General features: G+C 37.7%; 1 protein-coding gene across 1 annotated transcript; it reads right to left on the bottom strand.

Moving 5' to 3' along the window:
* Positions 1–14,401: 14,401 nt before the first annotated feature.
* LOC111907651 (uncharacterized) lies at positions 14,402–16,829 on the bottom strand. Its single transcript, XM_023903449.3, has 2 exons — positions 16,222–16,829; positions 14,402–15,991 (listed from the first exon to the last, which is right to left on the bottom strand). The coding sequence occupies exons 1-2, from the start codon at positions 16,473–16,475 to the stop codon at positions 14,716–14,718; spliced, it is 1,530 nt and encodes a 509-aa protein (XP_023759217.1). The 5' UTR covers positions 16,476–16,829; the 3' UTR covers positions 14,402–14,715.
* Between the last annotated feature and the right edge of the window lie 8,538 nt (positions 16,830–25,367).

Below are 25,367 nucleotides of genomic sequence, written 5' to 3'. Positions count from 1 at the left end.
TTCAATGCAATCTGTCACATATTCTTCAATTGCAGCTTCACCTTGCTTCTGGGGTTGAAGGATTGAATGTTGAAAGAATGATCTTCATTTCTTGCTCCTTCGAATGAGAATTCTTCGATGCTCACGGACGAAGCTGTTGCTCAGAAATCTTCAACACACACTCCATGAGTCTTATCTATACCTGAAATCACTATTCAAGACAAAACAAAACTAAAAGAAAACTTAGCACACAGATTAAAACAGAAACAAAATATTTTTGGATTTTTTTTATTTTCTGAACAATAAATAAAACAGAAATAACACTATTTTTGGATTTTTTTAATTTTTCTGATTTTTTTTTTTAATTTTTAATTCTCCCCTAATATTTAAATTAGAAGAAACTATAATAAATTTAACAAAAATAAACATGATATATAACTTTAAGGGTGATTTGGGATCAAAGTTTTTAGACAACCTTTATCCACTTGTCGGTACCTTCCATATTCACATCTTTGTCTGGTCGATCGTCGGTATTGTTGTCCACTTAAACACGAAAAATTTGTGACTTATTTAGGACATACTATTTGTTACAAGACAAGGTGAACTTAAGTTCCTAAAAATTATATATGATCCTAATTCCTTAGATACTATATCTTAAGGACCATTCATCTGACGACGACCAGGGATATTGTTGTCCACCTAAATTGAGCAGCGAGATCTATAGACAATCTGTATGTGTTCAATTTTTAAGTGTACTGGAACGTGTTTCCCGCATCCTGATATGCCCCAGCCATCAAGAACTTCCAGAGTACTCCTTACACCGGGTGAGCAGACAATCATTCAGAGAGAGAAGAGATACATAATTCTATTGCTAACTACTTCAGAGGGGTTGAGAAGAAGAAGGTTGCATATGCTGTGTACCAGGTCGGATTAGAAGTCGCGCAAAGGAGACAGCATATGGCTAACAGATGAGAAGTATTTCACACACATATATATATCCTGCAGAGAAATAGAGTTGCATATGTTGTGTACCAGGTCGGATTATAAGTCGCGCAAAGGAGACAACATATGACTAACAGAAAGAAAGAAAGAAAACGATTTTCTACTGACCTAATTTATCGGAATTTACCAGTCGCCCCATCCAACCGGAATTAAGGACAGAATCCACACATCGAGGAAAAGTTAAGTCACGGTTCCAAGTACGGGTTCAATTAATGTGACGAGTAGATTCTCGTGTTTATCTCCCTGCTCAACCTATCCGAGCGTCGTGATGTCAGATTAAACGGATCTAACTAGGTCAAGTTTGTCGAGTCCTTAAATCCATTAGGTTCAACTTTCCTAGTCAAGTCCCCTTTTAAAATCTTTCGCGCCTACCAGCACATCGAGCGCAGAGCGTAGATGATTCAACGTAGGTACGTTACGCCGATTCAGGTCATCCTTTATCACTTATTAATATCATTTCCCATCACACTACTTACAACGAGGCTGCTTTGAAATAACCCTAATTTAGATTTTTTACTGAAATGACATTATTTTTGGATTTTTGTAATTTTTGTTGTTTTTGTATTTTCTTTCTCCCCCTAAATTTGTGCATAGTTAAGAGTTTTAAACAAAAGAGAAAAAAAATGCGCAAATTTAAACATACCTAACAAAAATTGAAGACAAACTTGGTAAAATGTTAAAATAGACTAAGAAGACCAAAAATGAAATGAAATTAAAATTAAAATAAAATAAAAATAAAATGAAAAGTAAAAAAATAAAAATAAAAAATAAAAACAAACAAAGAAAAAGAAAATTAAAAAAAACTTAATCCTCAAAACGTATCATTTTCAGAAATCCCACAAGCACATCAAAACGAGCTTTGTTAAAAGGTTTTGTGAACAAGTCAGCCACATTGTTATCAGTGTGGACTTGTTCGATTCGAATTAAAGATCGTTCATAACAGTCTCTGATAAAGTGAATTTTAATATCGATGTGCTTGGTTTTAGAGTGTTGGACTGGGTTCTTAGCAATTTTTATGGCAGCCTCATTATCACAATAGATAGGGGTTTCTGAGTAATTCAAACCGTAGTCCAACAGCTGATGTTGGATCCAAATAACTTGAGAACAACAGGCTGATGCTGCCACATATTCTGCCTCTGCTGTCGAAGTCGAGACAGTGTGCTGCTTCTTGCATTGCCATGAAACTAGTCTGTCACCTAGGTATTGACATCCTCCTGAAGTTGATTTCCTGTCAAGCTCACAACCTCCATAATTGCTGTCAGTAAAAGCATAAAGATTAAATTCAGAATTCTTCGGATACTAAAGACCCAATTTAGGGCTTCCTTTGATATACCGAAAAATTCTTTTAACAGCAATAAGATGAGAGAGTTTAGGATTAGCCTGAAAGCGAGCGCATTGACAAACTGCGAACATAATGTCTGGTCGACTTGCAGTAAGATACATTAGGGATCCGATCATCGATCGATAAAGAGTTTGATCTACGGGTTCGCCTTCTGGATCTGGAGTCAGGAGGGGTCGTTCAGCCATCGGTGTTGAGGCAGATTTAGCATCATGAAGTGCGAACTTCTCAAGAATATCATCCACGTACTTGGCCTGATGAAGAAGGATGCCGGTTCAATTCTGTTTAACCTGAAGCCCCAAAAACATGGTCATTTCTCCCAAAGAACTCATTTCAAATCGTTTCTTCATTACACTTTCGAACTCCTTGCAAAGTTGTTGGCTTGTTGATCCAAAGATTATGTCGTCGACGTATATTTGAACAAGTATCTGGTCCTTGTCAACATGCTTTATAAATAATGTTTGATCGATAGTACCACGTGTATAGCCATGTTCGAGCAAGTGCTTTGTTAAAGTTGCATACCATGCTCTAGGAGTCTGATGCAGTCCATACAACGCTTTATCCAACTTGTAGACATGATTAGGAAACTTCGGGTCAACAAACCCTGGAGGTTGATCAACGTATATTTCTTCCTTCACCTTGCCATACAAGAAGGCAGTCTTGACATCCATTTGAAAAACAGTGAAGTTCATATACGAAGCGTACGCCAAGAAGATACGAATGGCCTCTAAGCGAGCTACGGGAGCATAAACCTCAGTGTAGTCAAGACCCTCGACTTGTCGAAATCCGCGTACTACCAATCTGGCCTTGTTTCGCACAATGACCCCTGAATCGTCCTGCTTGTTACGATAAACCCATCGTGTGTCAAGAGACTTTTTGCCCTTTGGTAACTCAACTAACTTCCAAACACCTAGTTTTTCAAATTGATGCAATTCTTCATGCATCGCATCCACCCAGCTAGGTTCATTTAGAGCCATTTCTACATTTTTGGGCTCAATTTGAGAAATGAAACAAGAATACAGACATGTATTCACGTCTCCACTTTGACTTCTGGTTTTAACACCACTGTCTAGCTGGCCTATAACGTTCTCGAGCGGGTGATCTCGTTGAATCCTAGAGGGAATTTCTTGGCTGATGTCATTGATAGAGACAGGTAGAGTGTGAATGTTAAGTCCTCCTTGATTTGCTTGTTGAGTAGAACTAGATGGTTCTGCAACATACTCATCTGCAATAAGGTCAGGAAAGAGTAATTCCATCAGGTTTGAAGAGACAGCGGAAGCATCAGTTGGAATGAACTCTTTCTCTAATAATGTGGAAGGTCTTGATTCAACATTCGAAGAATCAATGTGGTCTGATTGAGGAGTGAAAGATGTTGCAGAAGATTCCCCTTCAATTTCAGCAGACGACCTCCCCTCAGATGAAGCAGAAGACTCCCCCTCAACTGGAGCAGAAGATTCTCCTTTGTGCGAAACGGAGGACCCCCATTCAGTAGAAGCTTTAGATTTTTCTTTCAGTGAATTGGAGGTTTTGGATACAGGTTTGTATACTACTTCTTCGACTTCATCTTCAGAGATACTCTTCAAATGCGAATCAGTTCTTGAAACATCATTGGAATACACGTTTAAGGATTTGAAAAGTGACGTGTAATCAAATAACCAGTCCGGACCCACTCTCGCGTCTGTCTCATTCTCTTCCAACCAACGCACGTCATTGGATTCCACAATCTGTTTGGTTTTCTTGTTGTAGACTCGATAAGCGGTACGTGCAGCATACCCAACAAAATAGCAGTCATCAGCTTTGGCATTAAACTTCGGATTGGCATCTAGGTGAAGAAGGGTGCAAGGACAGCCAAAAACTCGAAAATGACTAACTGACGGTTTGTGACCATAGTAAATTTCATATGGAGTTTTCATTTGAGCTTTGTTGATGAGTACTCGATTTTGAACATAACAGGCAGTGTTTATTGCCTCTGCCCAAAAGAAAACAGGGAGCTTGGAGTCACACAACATCGTCCTTGCTGCATCCTTAAGTGTTCTGTTTCGCCTCTCAGCAACACCATTTTGTTGAGGTGTGTGAGCGGAACTAAATTGATGTAAGATCCCCTTCTCAGAACAGAAGTGATGGAGAACCGAATTCTTGAATTCCGTACCATTATCGGTGCGAATAGCCTTCACCCTATGATTGGTCTGATTCTCAATAAGTATGATGAACCTCTTGATCAATTCAGCGACGCCAGCTTTGTTGGATATAAAGAAAACCCACGTAAAACGAGAGAAATCATCAATGACAACTAGACAGTAAGAACTCCTATTGATGCTTAACACATTCACTGGGCCAAATAGGTCCATGTGAAGAAGTTGTAGAACCTGACTTATTAAGTTAACTTGCTTCAGTAAATGTGGCTTTCGATGATGCTTTCCTTGAGCACAGGACACACATTTCTCAAACGTGATAAAGTCTTTGACAGGTAAGCCTCAGACCATCTCATTCTTTGCAAGACGATTGAGATTTTTGGCATTGGCGTGACCTAATCTTCGGTGCCATAACATTGCGGTTTGCTCAGAGATCTTGGAGAACAAACAAGTAACCTGCTTTGGAAGATTGCTATTCATATCGATAATATAAGCATTTCCATCCCTTTTTGACTTTACGAGAATCCATTCTTCAGGGATGACAAAACCTGGCTTTAAAATCATGCATTCCTTGTCAGTGAAATGCGTAGAATAGCCTTTGTCACAGATTTGCGAAACACTTAGCAGGCTGTGTTTTAGCTCTGGAGCGAAATTCACATTTTCAAAACTCAAGACTCCATTTGATACCGTGCCCTTTTGTGTAATTTTTCCTCCATCTCCACCCGCAAAAGAGACGTATCCCCCATTAAATGATTGAATGTCGTTCAATTGGGTGATGTCTCCTGTCATGTGCCGGGAACAGCCGCTGTCGACGAACCATGGTCTGACGACATTTCCCCGCAACTGCCCCTGCAAAATGGGTGGGTTTAATTAGATTTGGGCACCCAGGTCATAATCTTCCTGGGTGATCCCGATGCCTTTTCAGATTTATTGCACATGAGCTTCTCTGAGGATAAAGATGATGTATTGGGAGTAGATTTGGGTTTCCATATATAATTAGGTTTTTTGAAAAATTTAGTCAACTTTGTCATTTTATGTCTGACGATCTGCTTAAAGCATGAGTTACTTCTACCAGAATTGGTTGAAGATCCATTATTGCTTTGGGATGAGCTTGACCTTTGCATGGCTATGATTTCTTTTGGCAGATTGTTTAGGACAAGGCGATTAAAAAACCTTTTATGATTGTGAAATATACCCCCTTTTCTATTTCTTTTATCTACCCAATAATCATTTCGAGATCGACTCCTAGAGGAATTTCTATTTAATGATCTTCCTCTGAATTCGTTCTCTCCTCTTGGAAGATTATAACTCACAAACATTCGATTAAAACAATTTCTAGCAATATGACCCTTAGTGCCACAATTAAAACAAATCTGATAGTTATTGTTAGAACTTGTGCTGCATTTGTCAGATTTGTTTTCCCCACAAACACCCTTGCTTGTCTCACAAAAACATGCAGTATTATCAAGTTGTGAGACAAGTGAGGGTGCTGTATTTATTGAGGGTTGTGAGACTAATGGTATATTAACATTTTTATCACAGACATTTAAATTGTCAACCAAAGTGTTCAAAGATTTATCAGACATATCAGAAACATTCAAAACTGTATCAGAGACAGCAGCTACTGTATCAGAATAATTTAAAACACCACAAGAAGAATTGTCACTCAAAACATTTAACAAAGAATTGTCTTTATTTAAAATAAAAGCTTCAGGTTTGGACTCGATTTTATTTTCAGAAACACATCCTTCAACTTTGTGCTTTGACTGATTCAAGGATTGATCTGCAGGAGAAGTAGAAATGTTAGTACTTTCAACATTAATAAATCCTCCCGAAACAAAACCGGAGGGCTTGCCATAAATCATAAATGATTCATTGGCAATCTCTTCTTTGGACAAAGGCTTGGGCTCGTATGAGTGATTGAAGGGAGGAGGTACAAATTTATACCCTAGACCTTTTGATTGATTTCTTTTAAACTGCATACTTTGATCTATCATATTTGCAACCACCTCACTTGAGAAATCATATTTTCTGACATCAAGTTTGGCGGTCTCAAAGTTTCCTTTCAATGATTCAACTTCAGCTACAAGCTCAGCATTTTGTTTGACTACATAATTGTAATTTTCACATTTGTTGCTGTAGTCTTCCTGGAGTCTCCTAAAGTCTTTAATTTTTGATTCTAGTTGAGCTTTAAGTGGTTTTTGTCCTTTTCGAAGTCGATACCCTTCATATCTAAGGTCTTCTACGTCTCTTATTAATTTATCATTGAGTTCATGAAGAATCCTAAGATTTTCTACTTCATTACCTAATGTCTCAATTTTATCCTATAAAGTTTTCACATAATCTATACAAGCCTTAGAACATGATGGGAGACTTACCTTGTATGAGTCAGGTTCATGGGAGGAGGATACCATCAAGCCAAATTGAAGTTTCATCATGTTGTCTTCAGCTGCAGTCCTTGCTTGAGTGTCATTCCTGACTTGTGCTAGATGAGAATTTTCTGGTCCAGACAAATTTAGAGCTTGTATTTGATCATCCCAGTCAAATGATTGTGCAACCATAGCCTTTTCATTGTTTGCTTGACCACTGCTTCGATTATTCCCCACTGCAACCATTGTTCTGTCATTATTAACCCTCCTATCAGGGTGTGGGCAATCACGAGCAAAATGCCCTGGCTCGTGGCAATTAAAACATCGAAGCTTTCCTTTGTTGAATCCAACCTTCTTATCAGCACTCATTCCCCAATTGTTCTTCCCTGTCTTTTTGGCAAACTGTTTTGCCCTAAATACAGCCATGGCAATTTGCCATGTGATGTCCATTTCCTCCACATCCTCTGGATGGATTTGATCGAGATCTGCAAATGACAGTTGAGGAGGAAGTTCCCCAGCTACAAGAGCATTGTAGCAATTCACAAGTCCTGCTGCAAAGACAAGGTTTTCATCACCCTCCTTTCCCTTTGTTGGAGATGCCACATTAGAGGATGAAGCATTTTGGGTGGATGTTTTTGGCTGTCCTTGATAGTAAGGAATGACCGGTGCAGAGGAAGATGAACCTGCAGAAGTATAAGAGAAAGAAGAGAGAGCATTATTAGATGAAATCCCAAGATTGGCAGATGAGTATGAGTTCACATGATTGATCTCTCGCTGTTTGTCATCAATATCACACGCTTTGATGACAGCCATCACTTCAGCTAGGGAAAGTCGACTAAGATCCTTAGTCTTCTTGATTACTGCTACATTCATGTCCCAAGATTTTGGGAGAGCATTTAGTAGCTTCTTGTTAATCTCTGACTTCGTATAGAAAATCCCTGCCACAGTCATCTCAGTGTTGAGAGTGGTAAATCTCTGCAGTTGGGCTTCGAGAGTCTCTCCAGGAACATAATTAAACATATTGAAGCGTTGTCTCAGCATATCTTGGCGACTTTCCCGCATGTATTCATTTCCCTCATATACTTCAATGAGAGCTTCCCACAGAGCTTTGGCAGAAGTATACTCTCTGAATCCTTGAGCAATGTCTGGAGATAAAGCCATAGTCAAAATGGCCAAAGCCTTTTCTTGTTCTTCTACACTCTCAAAGTCTTCATCAGTGTAGTTTTCAATTTCCTTGTCGACTACCTTCCCCCCAACTATAGTGGTGATTCTGACTGGATCCTTTATGACACATTTCCAAATCTTAAAGTCTTTCATCTTTATATACTTCTCAATTCTATATTTCCACTCGGGGAAACCATCAGCTGACATAAGTCTTGGAATTCGCGTGGTTGTACCCATCACAGCATCAAGCTCTTGGTATTGAGTTGAATTTTGTGTATCCATTTTTTATTTAAAATTTATATAAAAAAAAAATTTAAGGCTGTAAAAATGTTGATTTTGTCGTGAAAATTCAGGCAGAAAATATTAGGCCGTAAACTCCCGGCCGTAAACTGGAGTTTACGGTCAAAAGTTATCTTGTTTTAACAATTAACTCAATAATTAATTTCAATTTTATAAAATCAATCAACGTAGCCGTAAACCCTTAAGCCGTAAATTCTCTACAGTAAGCTTAGGCCGTAAACTTGAGTTTACGGTCCAAGAATACTTATTGATTTAAACTCCGGAAAAATAATGATGCAAATTTCGATTAACGGAAAGTCAATTTCTGTGAGAAATTTCAGTTTACGGTCAATGAAATTCAAATAAAAGGTTCAGTTTTAATTTTAAAACACAACTCAATTAAATCCCAGAACTAAGGTGTGAATACGAAAGCTTGGAGACGAAAAAGAACTATCGATTTCGAAGAGTGCAGATGAGGCCGTAAGAGGAGTTTACGGCCGTAAACTCAGGCCGTAAACTTCTAGAAACCTTGATTTCGACTGAAATAAATCTCTCTAGACTGCAGTAGATGTCGATTTAGTTAAAAACGCAGCTGTTGAAAGCCTTTGACACTGGTCTCGCTCTGATACCAATTGTAAGTCCCTAATCTGCCCGTGTATCAGTCAGATCCGTTTGATGGTGCAGAATCCCAATCAAACGGATGATGCAAAATCAAATAGAAGAGAAGAAGAAGAAGAATATGATGAATCTTGATTGTATTAATGATATGAATGAAATTCCTTACACAAGATTCACACACAAATAAAAGCTCCTGTCTCTCTGGCCGTAAACTACTTTTGTTCAACAATCATCAGTCATTACTCCTCACCCTAACACCTCTATTTATACAAGAATATGGGCCGGACACACAAATGGGCCGTAAATGAGTTTATGGCCGTAAGGTGTTTACGGCCGTAAACTCAACCGTAAACTAGACCGAAAATTCCACAATTATTACACAAAAATACAATGCCCAGAAATGTAAAGTATAAACCATATTTTGACCCAACAACCATAACTTCATATATGACTTAAAAGACCCAAAAATGCATAAATAACACCATACAATGGATCTAGCTCAAAGGACCATCAAGATGAGAAATTTTTACCTCAAAAGACTTGCTAAGGTAAAGATAACTTTGGATCTACATGCTCAAGCTACTCCCAAGCAAGCTCCAAGTCTTCCACTTCTTCTTCTTCGCCACAAAACACCAACAAACTCACTTTCAAGCTCAAATCTCATCAAATACACTCGAAGTTTCGATATTAGAGCATAGGGTGATGGAGACTGATCAATAGAATGTCCAAAGGTGGTTTAAGATGCTTAAATAAGGAAACCTAAAAAATTAGGGTTTTCCCCTGCACCACGTACGTCATACGTACACCACGCATACGTGGGTGAGTCCCACGTCCAGAAAAGAGCTAATACGCTAAGCGTACTCATAGAGTACACCCTGCGTACTAGCTAGGGACCAAAATGATAAGGATTTTTCATTAGGGGGCTAAAATGAAACATACCAAATTACGAATGTTACATCCTTCTTATATTCCTCTTCTTTGAAATTGTTTTTTGTTGTTTTATGATTTCGATTTATATGCATTTGATTATGTATATTTTTTTCTCAAATTCGATTTCGGTAGTGTTGGGTTTTATCCTTTTGACGTTTTTCAGTATCTGGAATTGAAAGTTGTTAGCTTGGCTTTACTCTTAAAATCAATTGATTAGACTCAAGAGATTAGTTATTGATTCATATCAATTGATCATTGTCATCATTCCAGTGGCGTTACCAATCCGACAGGTAAAAAGAAGGCATTAGAAGTCAGTAACAATGGGGACGAAATGTTCATTCAATTTTTGCCATTAAATTAATCCACCATTGGTAAGGGTAGGGCGATAGAATCAATAGAGTTCTAAAGTACTTTAGGCAAAGAAAGTGTTGTGTGGGAAGAAGCATATCAATAGATAATAACAACTGAACTAATTAACCGTTGGTATTGGTTGTGTAGGAGATTCAAGGCAATTAATGACCAAGAGTGAAGATCAGTCAGCCAAGTTATGGGATGTTGAGAGCGGAGCACAGATTTTCACTTTCAATTTTGATTCCCCTGTTAGATATGTTGATGTTTTTGTTGGTGATAAGCTTGTTGTAATCACCACTGGCCTTTTAATGGGTTTAACTTCTACTCTGATCCTGATGACCTTGAGTTTTCTACCGGTATATGTGTAATATTCTAAACATAAATATAGTAAAGTAGAGAAAGCAACTTTAATCTTTTTTCAATGGTTTGTGCTATATGGTGATAATTTGTGTATTAGATTATGTGAGATTGGGAATCAATAAACAATTGATGAAGTAATTTGTTTATTGACTTTTCTACAATATTGTTTTTCTCTAACTTCTGGATATAATGTTGACAAAGAAGATAAATGGACTTTGTAAAGTATTGATGTCCAAATCAAACAAAATTAATGGAAATTATTCAAAATTGATGAACAATCAGTTATTGCAATGGAGGTTTGCAAATGCTCAAGGTAGTCATCATGTCCACCATTAAAAAAATGGAAGAGGTACTAAGGTATTTTAGAATTGAAGGAAGGAGGAAAATGTTGGTTTCGTGGTAAGTTTTTGGGAACAACAAGATATTTCTCTCTTTTAAATATTTATAAATTAAAATTAAAGGTATAAATGTCAATATATTATTTTTTTTAAGTGGAAAGCTAAAATCCTTCGGTAGAAAAATTAGGACCCATTAAGAAAAGTTGCTATACTAAATTTTTTTTCCATATAAATATATACCGAAGCCATTTGAAGTGTTTCTTTTATCTTCCATTACTAGTTTTGTTTAAAGCTTGCAACAATAGGGTTGTCGGTCGATTAGTATTTAAATCGAGTCTGATGCAAGGTGGGAAAGATTTTTTTTTAGTTGATAGACAAAATTTCATAATTGGTCTCTATGGTTTGCAAAATATCATACTTTAAAAACTTCTTTGGAAAACGTCATGTCATTAGTCCTCATGTTAGGAAAATTCCATGAATGGTTATTCTGACGTTAAAACTAACTTTCCAGCTATTACATTTTTATAAAATAAATATTTTACCTTTATACCAAATATGCAATATACAACAAACCTCTAGCACCATTTGTTTAATTTTTTAAATTTGAAATTATATATATATATATATATATATATATATATATATATATATATATATATATATATATATATATATATATATATATATAATTTCAACAATCTAATAATTTTTTTACCATTTCAGCCATTTGTTTTATAATTTTAGTTATTTATGGTTTTTCTAATGTTTTATTTATTTTGAATTAAGTAAATAAACTTAAATTCAATAAACAACGTTGAAACCATTTTTTCATTATATTTCTTATTTGTGAATTGAACCGTTAATATTTTTTTTAATTTTATGTCATTGAGTTGATGTTTTTTACTTGGATGTTTCATAGTTATTATGGTTAGCAATTTTAAGTTTGTATTTATCATTATCATTATGTCATCTTTCATTTTTTTGAATTTTGGTTATTTATTGTTTTTCTATTGTTTTTATTTATTTGATTCAATTAATGAAAAACAGAAAACCAAAAAAAAAAAACAAAAAAAAAACCTCAAACACCAAAATTGTAATATACTCTAATATATACGTACATTTTACACATTTTTTTTGGTTTTTTCGTATTTCTTTAATTTTTTAGTTTTTTAGTTTTATTTTTCGTCAATTTGATAACTGTTTAAACATTTTTTAAAAAGTATAAAATTTATGTATATATTAGAGTATATTATAATTAATGTTTGCGATTTATAATTATTAAAATAGGAAAATTAGTTAAATTTTTTAAAATGTAACTTGCAAATTAAGCCTTATTTCTCTATGATATATCAATACTTTAAATTCAAGATAATTTTTTTTTTTTCAATTTGAAAACTCAAAACACCAAAAATACTATGAAAAAAATATATAAAAAAAAAAGACAAAGACAAAAAGTGTAAAATGTATGAATATATTAGAATATATTACAGTTTTGATATTTGATTTTTTTTTGTATTTTTCATTACTTGAATATAAATAAATAAATAAAATTATAAAAAAATATAAATCAAAAGGTGAAATAATGATAATGATAAATGCAAACTTAAAATTGCTAAAAATAATAATTATGGAGCATCCAATTAAAAAAACATGAACCATAACGACATAAAATTTAAAAAAATTTAGCGGTTCAATTCACAAATAAGAAAAATTAATTCAAATATATCAAATTTATATATGCAAAATTTTAAATTTATAAAAGAAAAAACATCATAAATGGTCCCTGTAGTTTTCAAAAATCTGAAGTTTAGTACCCGTGGTTTAGAAACATCATAGATGGTCCCTATGCTTTCAAAACTTTTGACGATCGATCATTATTGCTAACTTCGTTAAGTATTTTCCGTTAACCAAAGGGCATTTTCGTCATTTCACTACCATAGGGACCATTTATGATGTTTTCTCTCAATTTTTTTAAAAGAAAAATTAAATATAGTTATTTAATACTCTCTCTCCTCTCTCTCTCTCTCTCTATCTCTCTCTCTATGGTATCAACATCATCTTCGTCAAAATGTTTTAGCATACATATTCCATTCCAGAATCATTGAATTGTTCAAATCTTCAAGAGTTTTTCGGTATAACCTTTAGAACATTTACCTAAACAAACACAAAAATCGATCAGATCTAGCCTCAACAACATCAATCATCTCTTATCTCTTTCAAGAATTTCATCACACAGGTTAGACCAGATCTTGTCACGACCATATGAAGCATGTTCTTTGATGAAGAGTTTGGTGAGCATATATGATTTTCAGAGTATGATGAAGAAGGAAGTGGCAGAGTTGGAGATAATGAATGTGATTGAGGCGTCAAGGATTGAAGCGGAAATCGGAGGTTGGAGAGGTTAAGCTAGCTGATCACAAGGGAGAAAAGTCGAAGTTTGGAGAGGAAATCGGATTTGTAGATGATGAAGACGAGGGAGGCGATGAGGATTCAACCCCAATTTTGCTTACCCCACATCCAAAAGCTTTTGTTTACCCCAATGAATTTAACCCCAAAATTGCCAAAATTTAAATCCACTGAGTGTTTGTTGATGTTAAAACCCCAAAAGAGATCTCCAACCAAACTGCGAGTAGAACCGAACAGCAAGAAACAATGATCTCACCACCTCGACAAATGACTAAGAAACCACCCCATGCTTGATGAAAACCAAACTCCAAGATGAAACGCAGGAACCAAAATACACAGTAGAGACCCCTATTAGCACCAGGCAAAAACATAGATAATCTCACCAAAACAACAACAAGAAAGTACCCAACCACCAAACAGCAAAACAAATCGAAAATAATAAAAGGCTTAACAATAACCACCAACAAAGGAGAACGAAATCTTGGAATACACTTCAAAGAAAGATAAAGATAACCGACAACATCCACCACCACCACAAAGGCAATTGGGTGTAGTTGGCGTTGACCTAATTCAGTTGGGTGTAGTTGGCGTCTGAATATGAGATTTTGGCTTTGATTTAGAGGAATCAAGGGTTATTATTGATGGTGGTAGCATTTAGAGAGAGAGAGAGAGAGAGAGAGAGAGAGAGAGAGAGAGAGATTTTATATATTAAATAACTATATCTAACTTTTCTTTTAAAAAAATAAGAAAAAACATCATAAATAATCCCTGTGGTGTGAAATGACGAAAATGCCCCTCGGTTAACGGACAAAACTTAACAGAGTTAGCAATAAGGATCAATCGTCAAAAGTTTTGAAAGCATGGGGACCATCTATGGCGTTTCTAAACCACAGGTACTAAACTTCAGATTTTGGGAAACCATAGGGACCATTTATGATATTTTTTCTTTATAAAATTACACAAATGATCCGTGAGGCTTTTTGTATATTATAGATTTGGTACAAGGGTAAAATAGTCATTTTATAAATATCTAACTGCATGAAATTTTTCATAGAAGTCCTCAAAGTATATGATATTTTGCAAACCACAATGGCCAATTTTGTCTAGTTTATAATTACAAAACTTCAAAGGATCAATGAACAAGTCACAAATAAATATACAACTTATGACTTATGAACCATTATCATTACAAATTACAAAATAAATAAAGAAATCCTTATGAACAAGTATCTTTACAAAGGACAAACATATAATTCTGGCTTTCCAAATTCGTCACAAAAAATTTACAATTAAACTGATTAGATGGAAATACAAGAACATATCCCAAAAAATTAGATTTATTAAATCTTTATCTCAAACTGCACATTTAGAAACTAGTTACAATATATAAAAATGAGACCAAAGATATTATTTTAAAAAAAAAAAAAAATTATTACCTCAAAACGACATTAAAACGCCCATTTTGGCGAAGAATGAACCGCAGTGGGCCTATTACGAGGCCTATTAGCATTAGGCCACTGCTCATTGTTCCGTTTCTTCATAATCGAAGACACAGTAGGGCTATAATAGTCATTACTCCTATGAGAGGTTGCCCCTTGTGAAAAGACCTTTCTACCCTGCTGAATATAGCTTCTCTGCTTTTCAAGCGACCTCCCACGAGCCACCGTGTTCCCCTGAACCGGCACCCATTTTCGGTTGTAGTTTACACAGCTTTGGCTCCTCCCAATCCCAACTCCTTTCTGACCAAAACGCCCTTCTTTAGGACTCGGGTAGTTACGGCTCTCAGCTGTTTCAGCCGAATACATCGTCGTTTCCCCTTCACTGATATACCCATTTTGCCCCTCTGACACCGACACCTCACTCTCCGCTTCTGATTGCTCTTTAACCACCGGCTCAGATGGTTTAGGATTAGGATTAGCAATCTTATTGCTCTTATTCTTAGGAGGGAAGTTGATATCCAAAAGCTGAATCTGAGGGGTATTTTGGTGATTTCTGAAAGGACCCGAGATCAGTTTTGGCGACTCGTATATCTCGGGTGTCCGGATTCCTTGATCACGGGTCGGGGTTTCACCTATGGAAGAACTGGAACTGGGGTCTGGGTCCGGGTCCGGTTGGTCTTCTGATTTTGAGGTTATGTTTTCGGGTTGGTGAGGATCGATTGTTTTAAAAACTTGTCGCATAGTGAAGGAAGTACATGATTGTTCACTTTTTTGACCTGTGGACATTAATCGAATGAGGGGTAATTTTGGTTTGTTTACCAAATCATCCAGGTTGCCTTCCCAATTTTGGTTTAACCAATCACAGATTACAGGAATCGGGATGCCAAATTGCAGTGGGAGATCTTTTTTCCATGATGAAGAAGATGATGAGGTGGTGGTGGTGGAAGAGGATTTTGTGTTTGGGGAGGTGGCTAGCTTCATTGGGTCACAGACCATGAACGAGAGGTTACCTTGTGGGTCGAACCCGGCCGAACCGGGGCTCCATGTGACTCCATCGGTGCAGACCTTTATGAGATTGTCGGTTGCTATCACCACCTTTGCTTCACCAACAGTTAGCTCGTTTTTATCGGTGTAGCCTAGAATGTAGACTATGTTACCCAGGTTTAGACCTGATTTACAACAGGTTTTCAGGTAGTGAGGTTGCTGATTTGTTGCATTTGAGTCTCCATCCATGGAGTCTAGGCCCACTATTGTTAGATCCAGAACAGAGCTAGTTATGTAAAACCTGTTATTCGATTCGATGGTGTGTGAGCAATTAATTATATGTTATAACGATACCATTGTTCGAAAAAATGAGGGGAGAATTGAATAAATCTAGTTGTTGTATCAAAATTGAGCTAATTCCATTAGATCTGGTGATCTACCATCGCCAATTTCGAATACAGATAGTACACAACACATACATATATAACATATTAACATCAGACCAATTCGAGGCATTAGCTGCATAGATACCTGTGAGGGAAAAGGGAAGCGCCGACACCGTTTTGAAGCCGGATCTCGGCGGCCTCGGCGGCAGCTACCGACGGAAGGATGGCGTGTGTTGTAAGGAGAAGGTTCCGGTGGATAAGGAATCCGGTACCGGAAACCAATCCGTCGGTGGAAATTCGAGCCATAGCGGGACCTTTGCCGGAGAAAATGGAGGCTTTGGTTCTCTCCGACTTGCCTCCACCATTACAAAAACACCACGACTCCCCTAAAACCCTCATTGCTGCTTTGAATCCTGCAACTGTTGACCCTTCAGAAGCAGGAATGTTGGGAAAACATTTTGGGTGTGACAAGGAATGAGTACATGTGGAGATTTTGGCTATGACGTTTTGTGTATGCTAGTTGAAAAGAGCTTTTTACGGGTTGTTAATGGTGGCTATGGGGGATGAAGGAAGGGGACGAGAAGCTCATGAAATTCTTAGAAGGGAATTGAATGCAGCACAAGGTTTCAACGTTCAACCAGCTAATTTAAGGATGAAATGATGAATTATTAATTATAACGGTTTTTATTTTATTTTATTTTATTTTTCTATAAAGTAAAGCAAAAGTGAGTTATAAAATCAAGACTAAAATCTAACTGGTTGTGTTTGATTTAATTCCTGATTTTCCATTTCTCAAAAATTCGTTTTTCCCTCAAGATCATAAACGAGTATATATTTAGTTTGGCCAGTTCCAAATAAACTGTGGTTTTATTAATATGATTATAATAATATAACTAAATTATTAAAACCTTTTTTCATCGAAACATCTAAAACAATATAAAATCCTAACAACCCCTTTATGTTTTCCCTCTAAAAATGGCAATAAGCCTCACAACTTCAATGCCACCATGATGCTCCATCACCCCATGTGCAGATTTGCAATACCAGCACAACCAGTTGCATTTAATTTCACTTCAGAGTTATATATATATATATATATATATATATATATATATATATATATATATATATATATATATATATATATATATATATATATATATATATATATATATATATATATATATATATATATATATATATATATATATATACTAACCTTCAGAACTAGGATAAATTTTATTAACTATTTAACTTATGTGGTGTTAAAATATATTTTTAGGAAAAAAAAATATAAGTTTATTGGATACAAAAACGTAATAAATGATAAGTAGTTTCTAGTATTTGACAAATACTGTTTATACGAATAAAATGGAAGACATATTAAATATTATTGACTTTTTTGTATTTTTTTTAATAACAGTTTTTTTCATCATTTATGATAAAAAAAATGACAGAAACTTAATATCAAATAAAATTTTAAAAAAATACTGCAACTCTGATTTTTAATTAGATTATATAAAAATAATTATTGTTTGATAGCATATATAAGCTCAAATATCATTAATATTAAAAAAAATATATCGTTCATAAAAAATGATATCAATAATAATAAAGAAAATAATATAAAATTTGTTCAGAAACGATGCCTTATATAACATTCGTGTTCAATAATACATGTCAGTACTTACACGAAGAGAACTTAATGCATGTTTCTTTAGTTTCATAATAATATAGAAAAGAACCTGCCCTACCTATTAAATTCTATTTAATTTGACAGATTTAGTCTTTGTTTTAGGAAAATGTAATTTAGAAGGGTAAATATTTGTTTATTTTATTCATATTTAGTCTTACTTTTTTTACAAGATTGACCGACGAATCTGTTAAAAGAGTTTAAATATTACTATTGTCTTACTTTTTTTTTTACAAGATTGACCAACGAACTTGTTAAAAAAGTTAAAATAATAATATTGTGATATGTTATCTTAGGTTGTAAAATTATTTGATACATATGTGACATCTATATGATAAACTAAGACGAGAAATTTACTTATCATGGTAATTATCTATTTTTTTATTCACATTCAGGCAATTATTTTTATATACGATTGACCATCGAACTTGTTAGAAGTGTTCAATATCATTATGATAAACAATGGGGTTTTTTTTTTTTTTGATAAACCGGTTATCATCAATTATGAATTATCTAATAATAACAAAAAACCATTTATCCATTTGCTTATTTTGTATTCATTTTTCTTTCATTTCATATAATATGCCGATGAATATATTCAATAACCACAACTTGCTTTGTTTATTACAATATGTAGTATTCGATGAATACATTCAATAACCATCTATATCATTTATTGTTTGTTACAGTATGTAGTATTCGTGTATTGTACAAGTATAACAATTATGAGATAAAAAAAGTTTGAAGATATATACAATGTTGCATAAATCATGATCCTCGTTCATTTATTTATACTCGTACAAAGATGAAGAGACTACATACTTGTATATATACAATTTTTCTCTATAAAGATGTTAAACTATAAAATTTGTTCTATAGTTTGATGGAAAGGGGTTATATTTAATAATTGTCAATGTTCTTTTATATATGTTTTTAAGATGCATAAACCTTATATGACTTACTAGGTTTTCCATTCAAAAGAATTATTTTGACATATACTCATGTGAGAAACATGTATCATGATGCAGATTTAGAAGAAAAGATAGTCACACGAACATAACAAATATGTCCTTAATCAGGCTTGAAATAGCTTAGAGACTTATCGGATGAATAGGTGTCATTGTATCGATTATGATTATAAATCAAATTTAGTTTTCAACAATGTTTTATTTTTTATTTTTTTGAGATTTTTTGATAGTTTTTGGACTTGCAATTTTAATTAAAAATGTTTTTAATCTATAAAGTGTTGTTTAAATGTTATTATGTGGCCATATTTCAAGAAAACATCATAAATGGTCCATGTGGTTACCTAAAATCTGAAGTTTAATCCCCGTGGTTTAAAAACCTCATAGATGGTCCCTGTGTTTTCAAAACTTTTGACGATTGGTCATTATTGCTAACTCCGTTAACTTTTGTCCATTAATTGAGGGGCATTTTCGTCATTTCACACCACAAGGACCATTTATGATCTTTTTAGTTATTTAAAAAAAACTAAATATAATTATTTAATATATAAGATCTCTCTCTCTCTCTCAAATTTGGTTACGTATGCACAAGAAAAAATCACCTCAAAAATAAGAACTTTCACTTCTTCAATTCAATAACCTGTTTACAAAATTAACAAAAATAAATGCAGAAGATTCACGCTCATTCCACCATTGAACATCTTTATCTCGAGCTCCTCTCTCAAGATTCAAAGGTTTCACCATCTCCATTACTTACTCTCTCAGGTTATTCAACTCACAAGATTTGTCTCCATATTATTTATTAACCCCAATTCAGATTATAATCATTCATCACCGCCTTATATTTCTCCATACAATTTAGGGTTCAACAGTTAGGTATGGTCCAGAGAGGTATCATGATTACTGTTTTTTGCTCTGTTCTTCATAGATCTTGTTCCAGCGACAACATTTTCAAGCAACAGTTAGATGTGGGTCTATAACCACTATGTTTGGTCTCCAACGACATCAAGATAAAAAAGAATGAGAGGTGTTGTGATCGAGTTTTTATTCCAACTGGTGACCAATGTAAGAAATTTGGAGAGGTAGAGAGCGAGAGAGGGATGAACCTGGGAAATCCTTGACCAATTGTGTTAAGTACATGACCAAATATCTTTTATCTTTCTTCATTTACTCCTCTAATTGCTGCTTTAGCCAGCATACTTCTTAAGCTATCTTTCTTCTACAAATCATGGGATAAAATAGTTAGTTTATGGCAGGATCTCATGGTTTGGCACATATTATCAAACAGTTGGTGTGCATTCCTTTTGTGTGACAAATATTGCATACCGTATGTTTATACAACTTACACTTGGCCATATCAAACTACCTAGAATGTGGTCGTAACAAATATTGAAAGAATCGGCTTTATCTCCTAATCGATTTAGAATCGATATCAAACCTTTGAGACTTTATCTCCTAATCTGAAACTTTAAGCCTTTGATCAGAACCAAGGATGATTAACAAAAGAAAATCAGAAGCTTTCATCAAACCTTTATCTCCTAGTGGATTCATAAATTAGATTCAGAATACTTTGCAAGAGAATCGAGCGCGAGAAGCATCTGTGGAGCAACAAAGGTTGAAAATCGAAATTGTGTGTAGATAGCGTCTGTGTAGCACCTGGTTCCTGGTATGTAAGATTATCTGAGTATTTTGTATTATTGGCCTGGGACTCGGCGAGTTGGAGGCCCGACTCGCCGAGTAGAGACGAGACTTGGGACGCGGTTAAGTTGGCGACTCGGCGAGTCGGCGCTGTCCGATGAAACCCTAATTTCCACGGGTTTGCACCCTATTTAAACGACCATTTGCACCCCAACTCTGCCCCCTTCACCCTCAGAAGCCCTCCATATGTCCTAGCCCTTGTTCTTGTGAGTTTGAGGCTTATTAGTGTGTTTTCATTGAAGATTTTGAGAAGGAAGAGGAGTAAATCAAGAGGAAGGGAAGGAAGCCAAGCATCTTTGTGTTCTCTCAGTAATTTCTTTGAGGTATAACTCGTTTTCCCTCTGTTTCTATGCTTATTACTCCATTAAAGTCCCTCTTGAACCATGTCCCAAGCTTGGTTATGCATTGTTGGTTGATTCAAGTTGTTAGCCTTTAGATCTAGACCCCATTCAGTCCCTGGAGCTTGGATCTACTGCCTTTATGGAGTCATATTGCACACAAGCCCTAGATCTACCCCTTTTTGGTGCACTTTAAGCCTTAGAACCTTTATTGGTGATGATCTACATGTAAAGTTGGAAACTTTACGTGTAAACCAGGCCCTAGGAGCCCAGATCTATGATTGGCATGGATTGGATTCGAGCAAAATCGTGTATATGGCTTTTGCATGAAGCGGACTCGGCGAGTCACTCATCTGACTCGGCGAGTCTGGTCGCGAGTCTCCGAGTTTGTCCCCTTTAGTTGTGTCGAGAGTAAGTAGTGAGTCCTGGGTGGACTCGGTGAGTTGGTAGCCGAACTCACCCATGAAGGAACTAAGCGAGTCAATTCCCTGACTCGGCGAGTTCAAGGCAATCTTCTTAGATCAAGATCAGACTCAGCGAGTTGTTCATACAACTCGGCGAGTCACAGCATAAATTGTTCATCGAATGAAGATGAACTCGGCGAGTAGGATGAAGGACTTGGATATTAGTTTGGAAGGAGAACTCGTCGAGTCAACGCCCACCTCGACGAGTAGAGACGGGATGCAGGACAGTTGATTGGATAAGGACTCGGCGAGTCGAGTCAACTGAAAGATGTCTCTGGCTTTGACTTTTAACTTGATCAAGGGTAAAATGGTCAATTTACCCGAGAGTCAGTTAGCGGTGTTTGATTGAGTGTTTTGTGGGAATTATAGCCGGAGGATTTCCGGAGCAGCAGCAACAGCAGACAGTCAATTCCCACACAGACCAGCAGCTATTTCGAGGTGAGTTTCCTTTCCAGTAGGAACGGGTCTAAGGCACCAAGGCCGACCCGTGTAGACGAGAAGTTAGTACTAGAGTGTGGGCCGAGCCCGTATCTCTTGGTTTAGTCAAGTATGAAATATGTGTCGGTATGATAGAGTTGTCTATACTTGTTGTCTGTGTGATACTTGTATATTATGAGTTAGCGGTTGAGTGTGGGCAAGGCCCGTATCTCTCCGAGAGAGGAGTGTGGGCTAGGCCCGTATCTCCCAGATATTAGAGTGTGGGCGAGGCCCGTATCTCCCGGCTAGCGAAGTGTGGGCAGGGCCCGTGTCTTCACAAGTGTGGGCGAGGCCCATATCTCCCGGCTAGCAAAGTGTGGGCAGGGCCCGTATCTTCCCGAGCGTGGGCAAGGCCCGTAACTCCTAGCTGAATGTTGTTTGTCGTATGCTTGCATGGTATGAGGTGTTATGGGGGAAATCACTAAGCTTTGTGCTTACAGTTTATAGTTTTGGTTTCAGGTGCCTCTTCATCGAAGGGGAAGGAGTTGGCGCGGTAGCGGCACATCATGCACACACACTGGTTTCCGCATTTACGAAATTTCTCTGGGATTTATACTCTGATATTTCGATTGGTTGTATGATTTGGTTTTTAGACATGGTAAACGTTGTGATGTGGTTTGATCAAACAATGTTTTTAATTATTAATGTTTTCTAAAAGTAATGTTTTAAAAACGAAATTTTTGGACGTGAAAATTTGGGTCGTTACAAGTTGGTATCAGAGCCCTGGTTTGAGGGATTCGGGCACACCTTCGGAGGTGTTTGGACTTAAATCGAGGGATTAAAAGATTTTCTAAAAGAAAATGTTTTCTAAAAAAATTGAGAAAAGAATTTCAAGAAAGAGCGAAGTGTGTGATGTGCGCGACCGGCCGAGCTCAAGTAAGTATCCCCCAAAGTACCCATACAAGTTTATATTATGTTTATCAGCTTTTGTAGAACAGCATGCTAGAATAGGACTAAGGATCTAGGAGTGATGCCTTATGTGTCTGCTTTATGTGTTTCAGTTGTATGAGAATTGCATGCTAGAATTGAGTAGACAGCAAGTAGGATAGCCTGATTAGGTTATGCCTGATGGTGTAAGCTTAGCATTGTATGCTAGTATAGTCCCTGTAAGCAGATAGAGTTGATTGAGATTGTTCCCTTAGTTCGAATGTTGCTTGCTTTGTGCTTTGCAGGACTCTGAGTGGTGGGAGTTAGCCATTAGGTGAATACGTCACGTCACATGTGATCAGGGTTGAATAATCTTAGAGTGCTGGATTTGGCCCTATTGCGCAGCTCTCGTTTGAGTCTAACCGTTGTACGGATGAGTCTGTTACTCGAAGGATTATCCGAGCCTCACCACATGTGATGATGTTCAGATAATGGTTAATTGGCACTACTAAGAGGCCTTCAGCAGTGGAGGACCTGGTAGGGTGGAGCCTAAGATTTCCCTAGGGCAAGCCTAGGATAAGTATAGCAGTGATCAACCGTAGAGGAAGGGATCTGGTGGAGTCGAGGCAGTCCTTGAAAGAGGTACGGATAGATGTGGAAGGTAGTATGGGCCCGTACTACTGAAAGCAGAGGATCCGTACCCGAACCAAGGAAGTCCAAGATAAGACCAGGGAGCTTGTAAGTAGTTGTGATCCCTCAGGAAGTATCAGTATCGCTAATGATTGTTATTATGTATTGTAGAATGGTGGTACTTCGATCGAGGCCGATAGATGGCGGTTTTGGAGAGAGGTCAGGTTCGGGATCAGGTTCCGAGTCGGTGGATGAGGGACTACGCGAGTTCATCGCGTCAGAGATTACCAGAGGCATCCTTGAGTCGACCACCATCATCTTTGGGTCGATCAAGGAAGGGATCATCGATTTGATGGAGGATCGCCTTCGGGCATTCAGGAGTGATATGGCATCTAGCCAGTCGGGATCTCGCACACTGTCCTTCAAGGACTTCAGGGGCAGTGGTGCGCCGGATTTTCACGGGGCGAAAGACCCCATTGCTGCCAGGCGATGGATTGCCGAAATTGAGTCTGCATAGATGATTAGCTTCTGCCCTGAGGGGTCGAAGGTGAGGTTCGTAGCGGGGTGTTTACGAGACCGAGCTAGGGATTGGTGGGAGTTCGTGGGGGACACATTGGGAGCCTCGGCTGTCGAGGCTATGACCTGGTCGGACTTTTCGACCAGGTTCAGGGTGGAGTTCGCGCCAGCTGTCGAGCTTCAGCAGCTGGCCAGGGAGTTCTTGGATATGAGGCAGACGACAAAGACTGTGGTGGAGATCACCGCCAAGTTCCGAGAGAGGGATTTGTTGGTGCCCCAGTATGCGGTTGATGAGGATATGAGGAGGACCCGTTATCATGACATGCTACGGGCTGACATCTGGGAGCATGTTAGCTTTTCAGCTTGCCCTACCTTGGACTCCATGATTGCCAGGGCGAGGGAAAGGGAGATCGATTTAGAGCACATCCGGAAAAGGAAAGCAGAGGCGGGGCAGGACGTTGGGGCTTCGGTGAAGAAGCCCAAGGGATCAGATGGGAGGCCGAAAGGCCAAGGGGGACCGGGCCACTGCGGGAAATGCGGCAGGACACATGAGGGAGCATGTCGGATGGGATCAGCAGGCTGCTACAAGTGCGGCAAGGCAGGGCACTTTAGCAGGGATTGTACTACTCCTGTTGCGGCTATACAGACATCTGAGTTGTTGTGTTTCCACTGCAACCAGAGGGGCCACAAGAAGACCAATTGCCCCCAGTTGACAGTTTCAGCGTCAGTGAAGGCGCCAGCTCCTGCGACCCTGCGGATCACGGATGGCCGGCAGGGCAAGGCAGAGGCTCCGGTGGTGAGGAGCCGGGCATTTCAGCTGACTACCGAGGAGGCACGCGCCGCACCCGATGTGGTGATGGGTATGATTCTTTCCCTCTATTTTATTTTTATGATGTTATGATATTGATATGTGCTCCGTGTGTATATGTATGCATTAGGATCGTTCCATGTGAACGACATCCCAGTACAGGTGTTGTTCGACTCGGGTGCATCCCGATCATTTGTTTCACTTGCGCTTAGCAAGAAGTTTCCTGAGTCGTCGGGCAAGTTAGATTGCCCTTTAGAGGTGGAGATTGCTGATGATCGATCGGTGCGAGCATCGATGGTATTTCGAGATTGCGTATTGCGTCTGTATGAGGAGCACTACTTGGTAGACTTGGTTCCCATTCCGTTGCGTGGGAACAAGGTGATTATAGGCATGGATTGGTTGACCCCTAATGGGGCGGTGATAGATTGTGCACAGCAACTAGTGCGAGTCAGGACCCCAGGGGGGGAGAATTAGTGATTCATGGCGAGAGGCCACATGGCGGGCCCACTGAATGTTCAGCAGCGAGGGCTAGGCGCTATCTTCAGCAGGGATGCGCAAGATATGTCGCGTATGTGATGGATACCCGGGAGGAGGGTAAGGCGACAGTGAGCGAGGTTCCGGTGGTTCGAGACTTTGCAGATGTTTTCCCAGAGGAGCTTCCTGGGATACCTCCGGAGCGACAGGTGGAGTTTAGGATCGACCTCGTCCTTGGTGTAGCTCCGATAGCCAAGGCACCGTATCGGTTGGCTCCTCCCGAGATGCAGGAGTTGTCTACGCAGATGCAGGAGTTGCTAGACAAGGGATTTATTCGTCCGAGCAGTTCACCCTGGGGAGC

The sequence above is a fragment of the Lactuca sativa genome, chromosome 8, assembly GCF_002870075.4.
Source record: "Lactuca sativa cultivar Salinas chromosome 8, Lsat_Salinas_v11, whole genome shotgun sequence".
Taxonomy (NCBI): Eukaryota; Viridiplantae; Streptophyta; class Magnoliopsida; order Asterales; family Asteraceae; genus Lactuca; species Lactuca sativa.
This window is presented reverse-complemented; position numbering and strand designations above follow the sequence as displayed.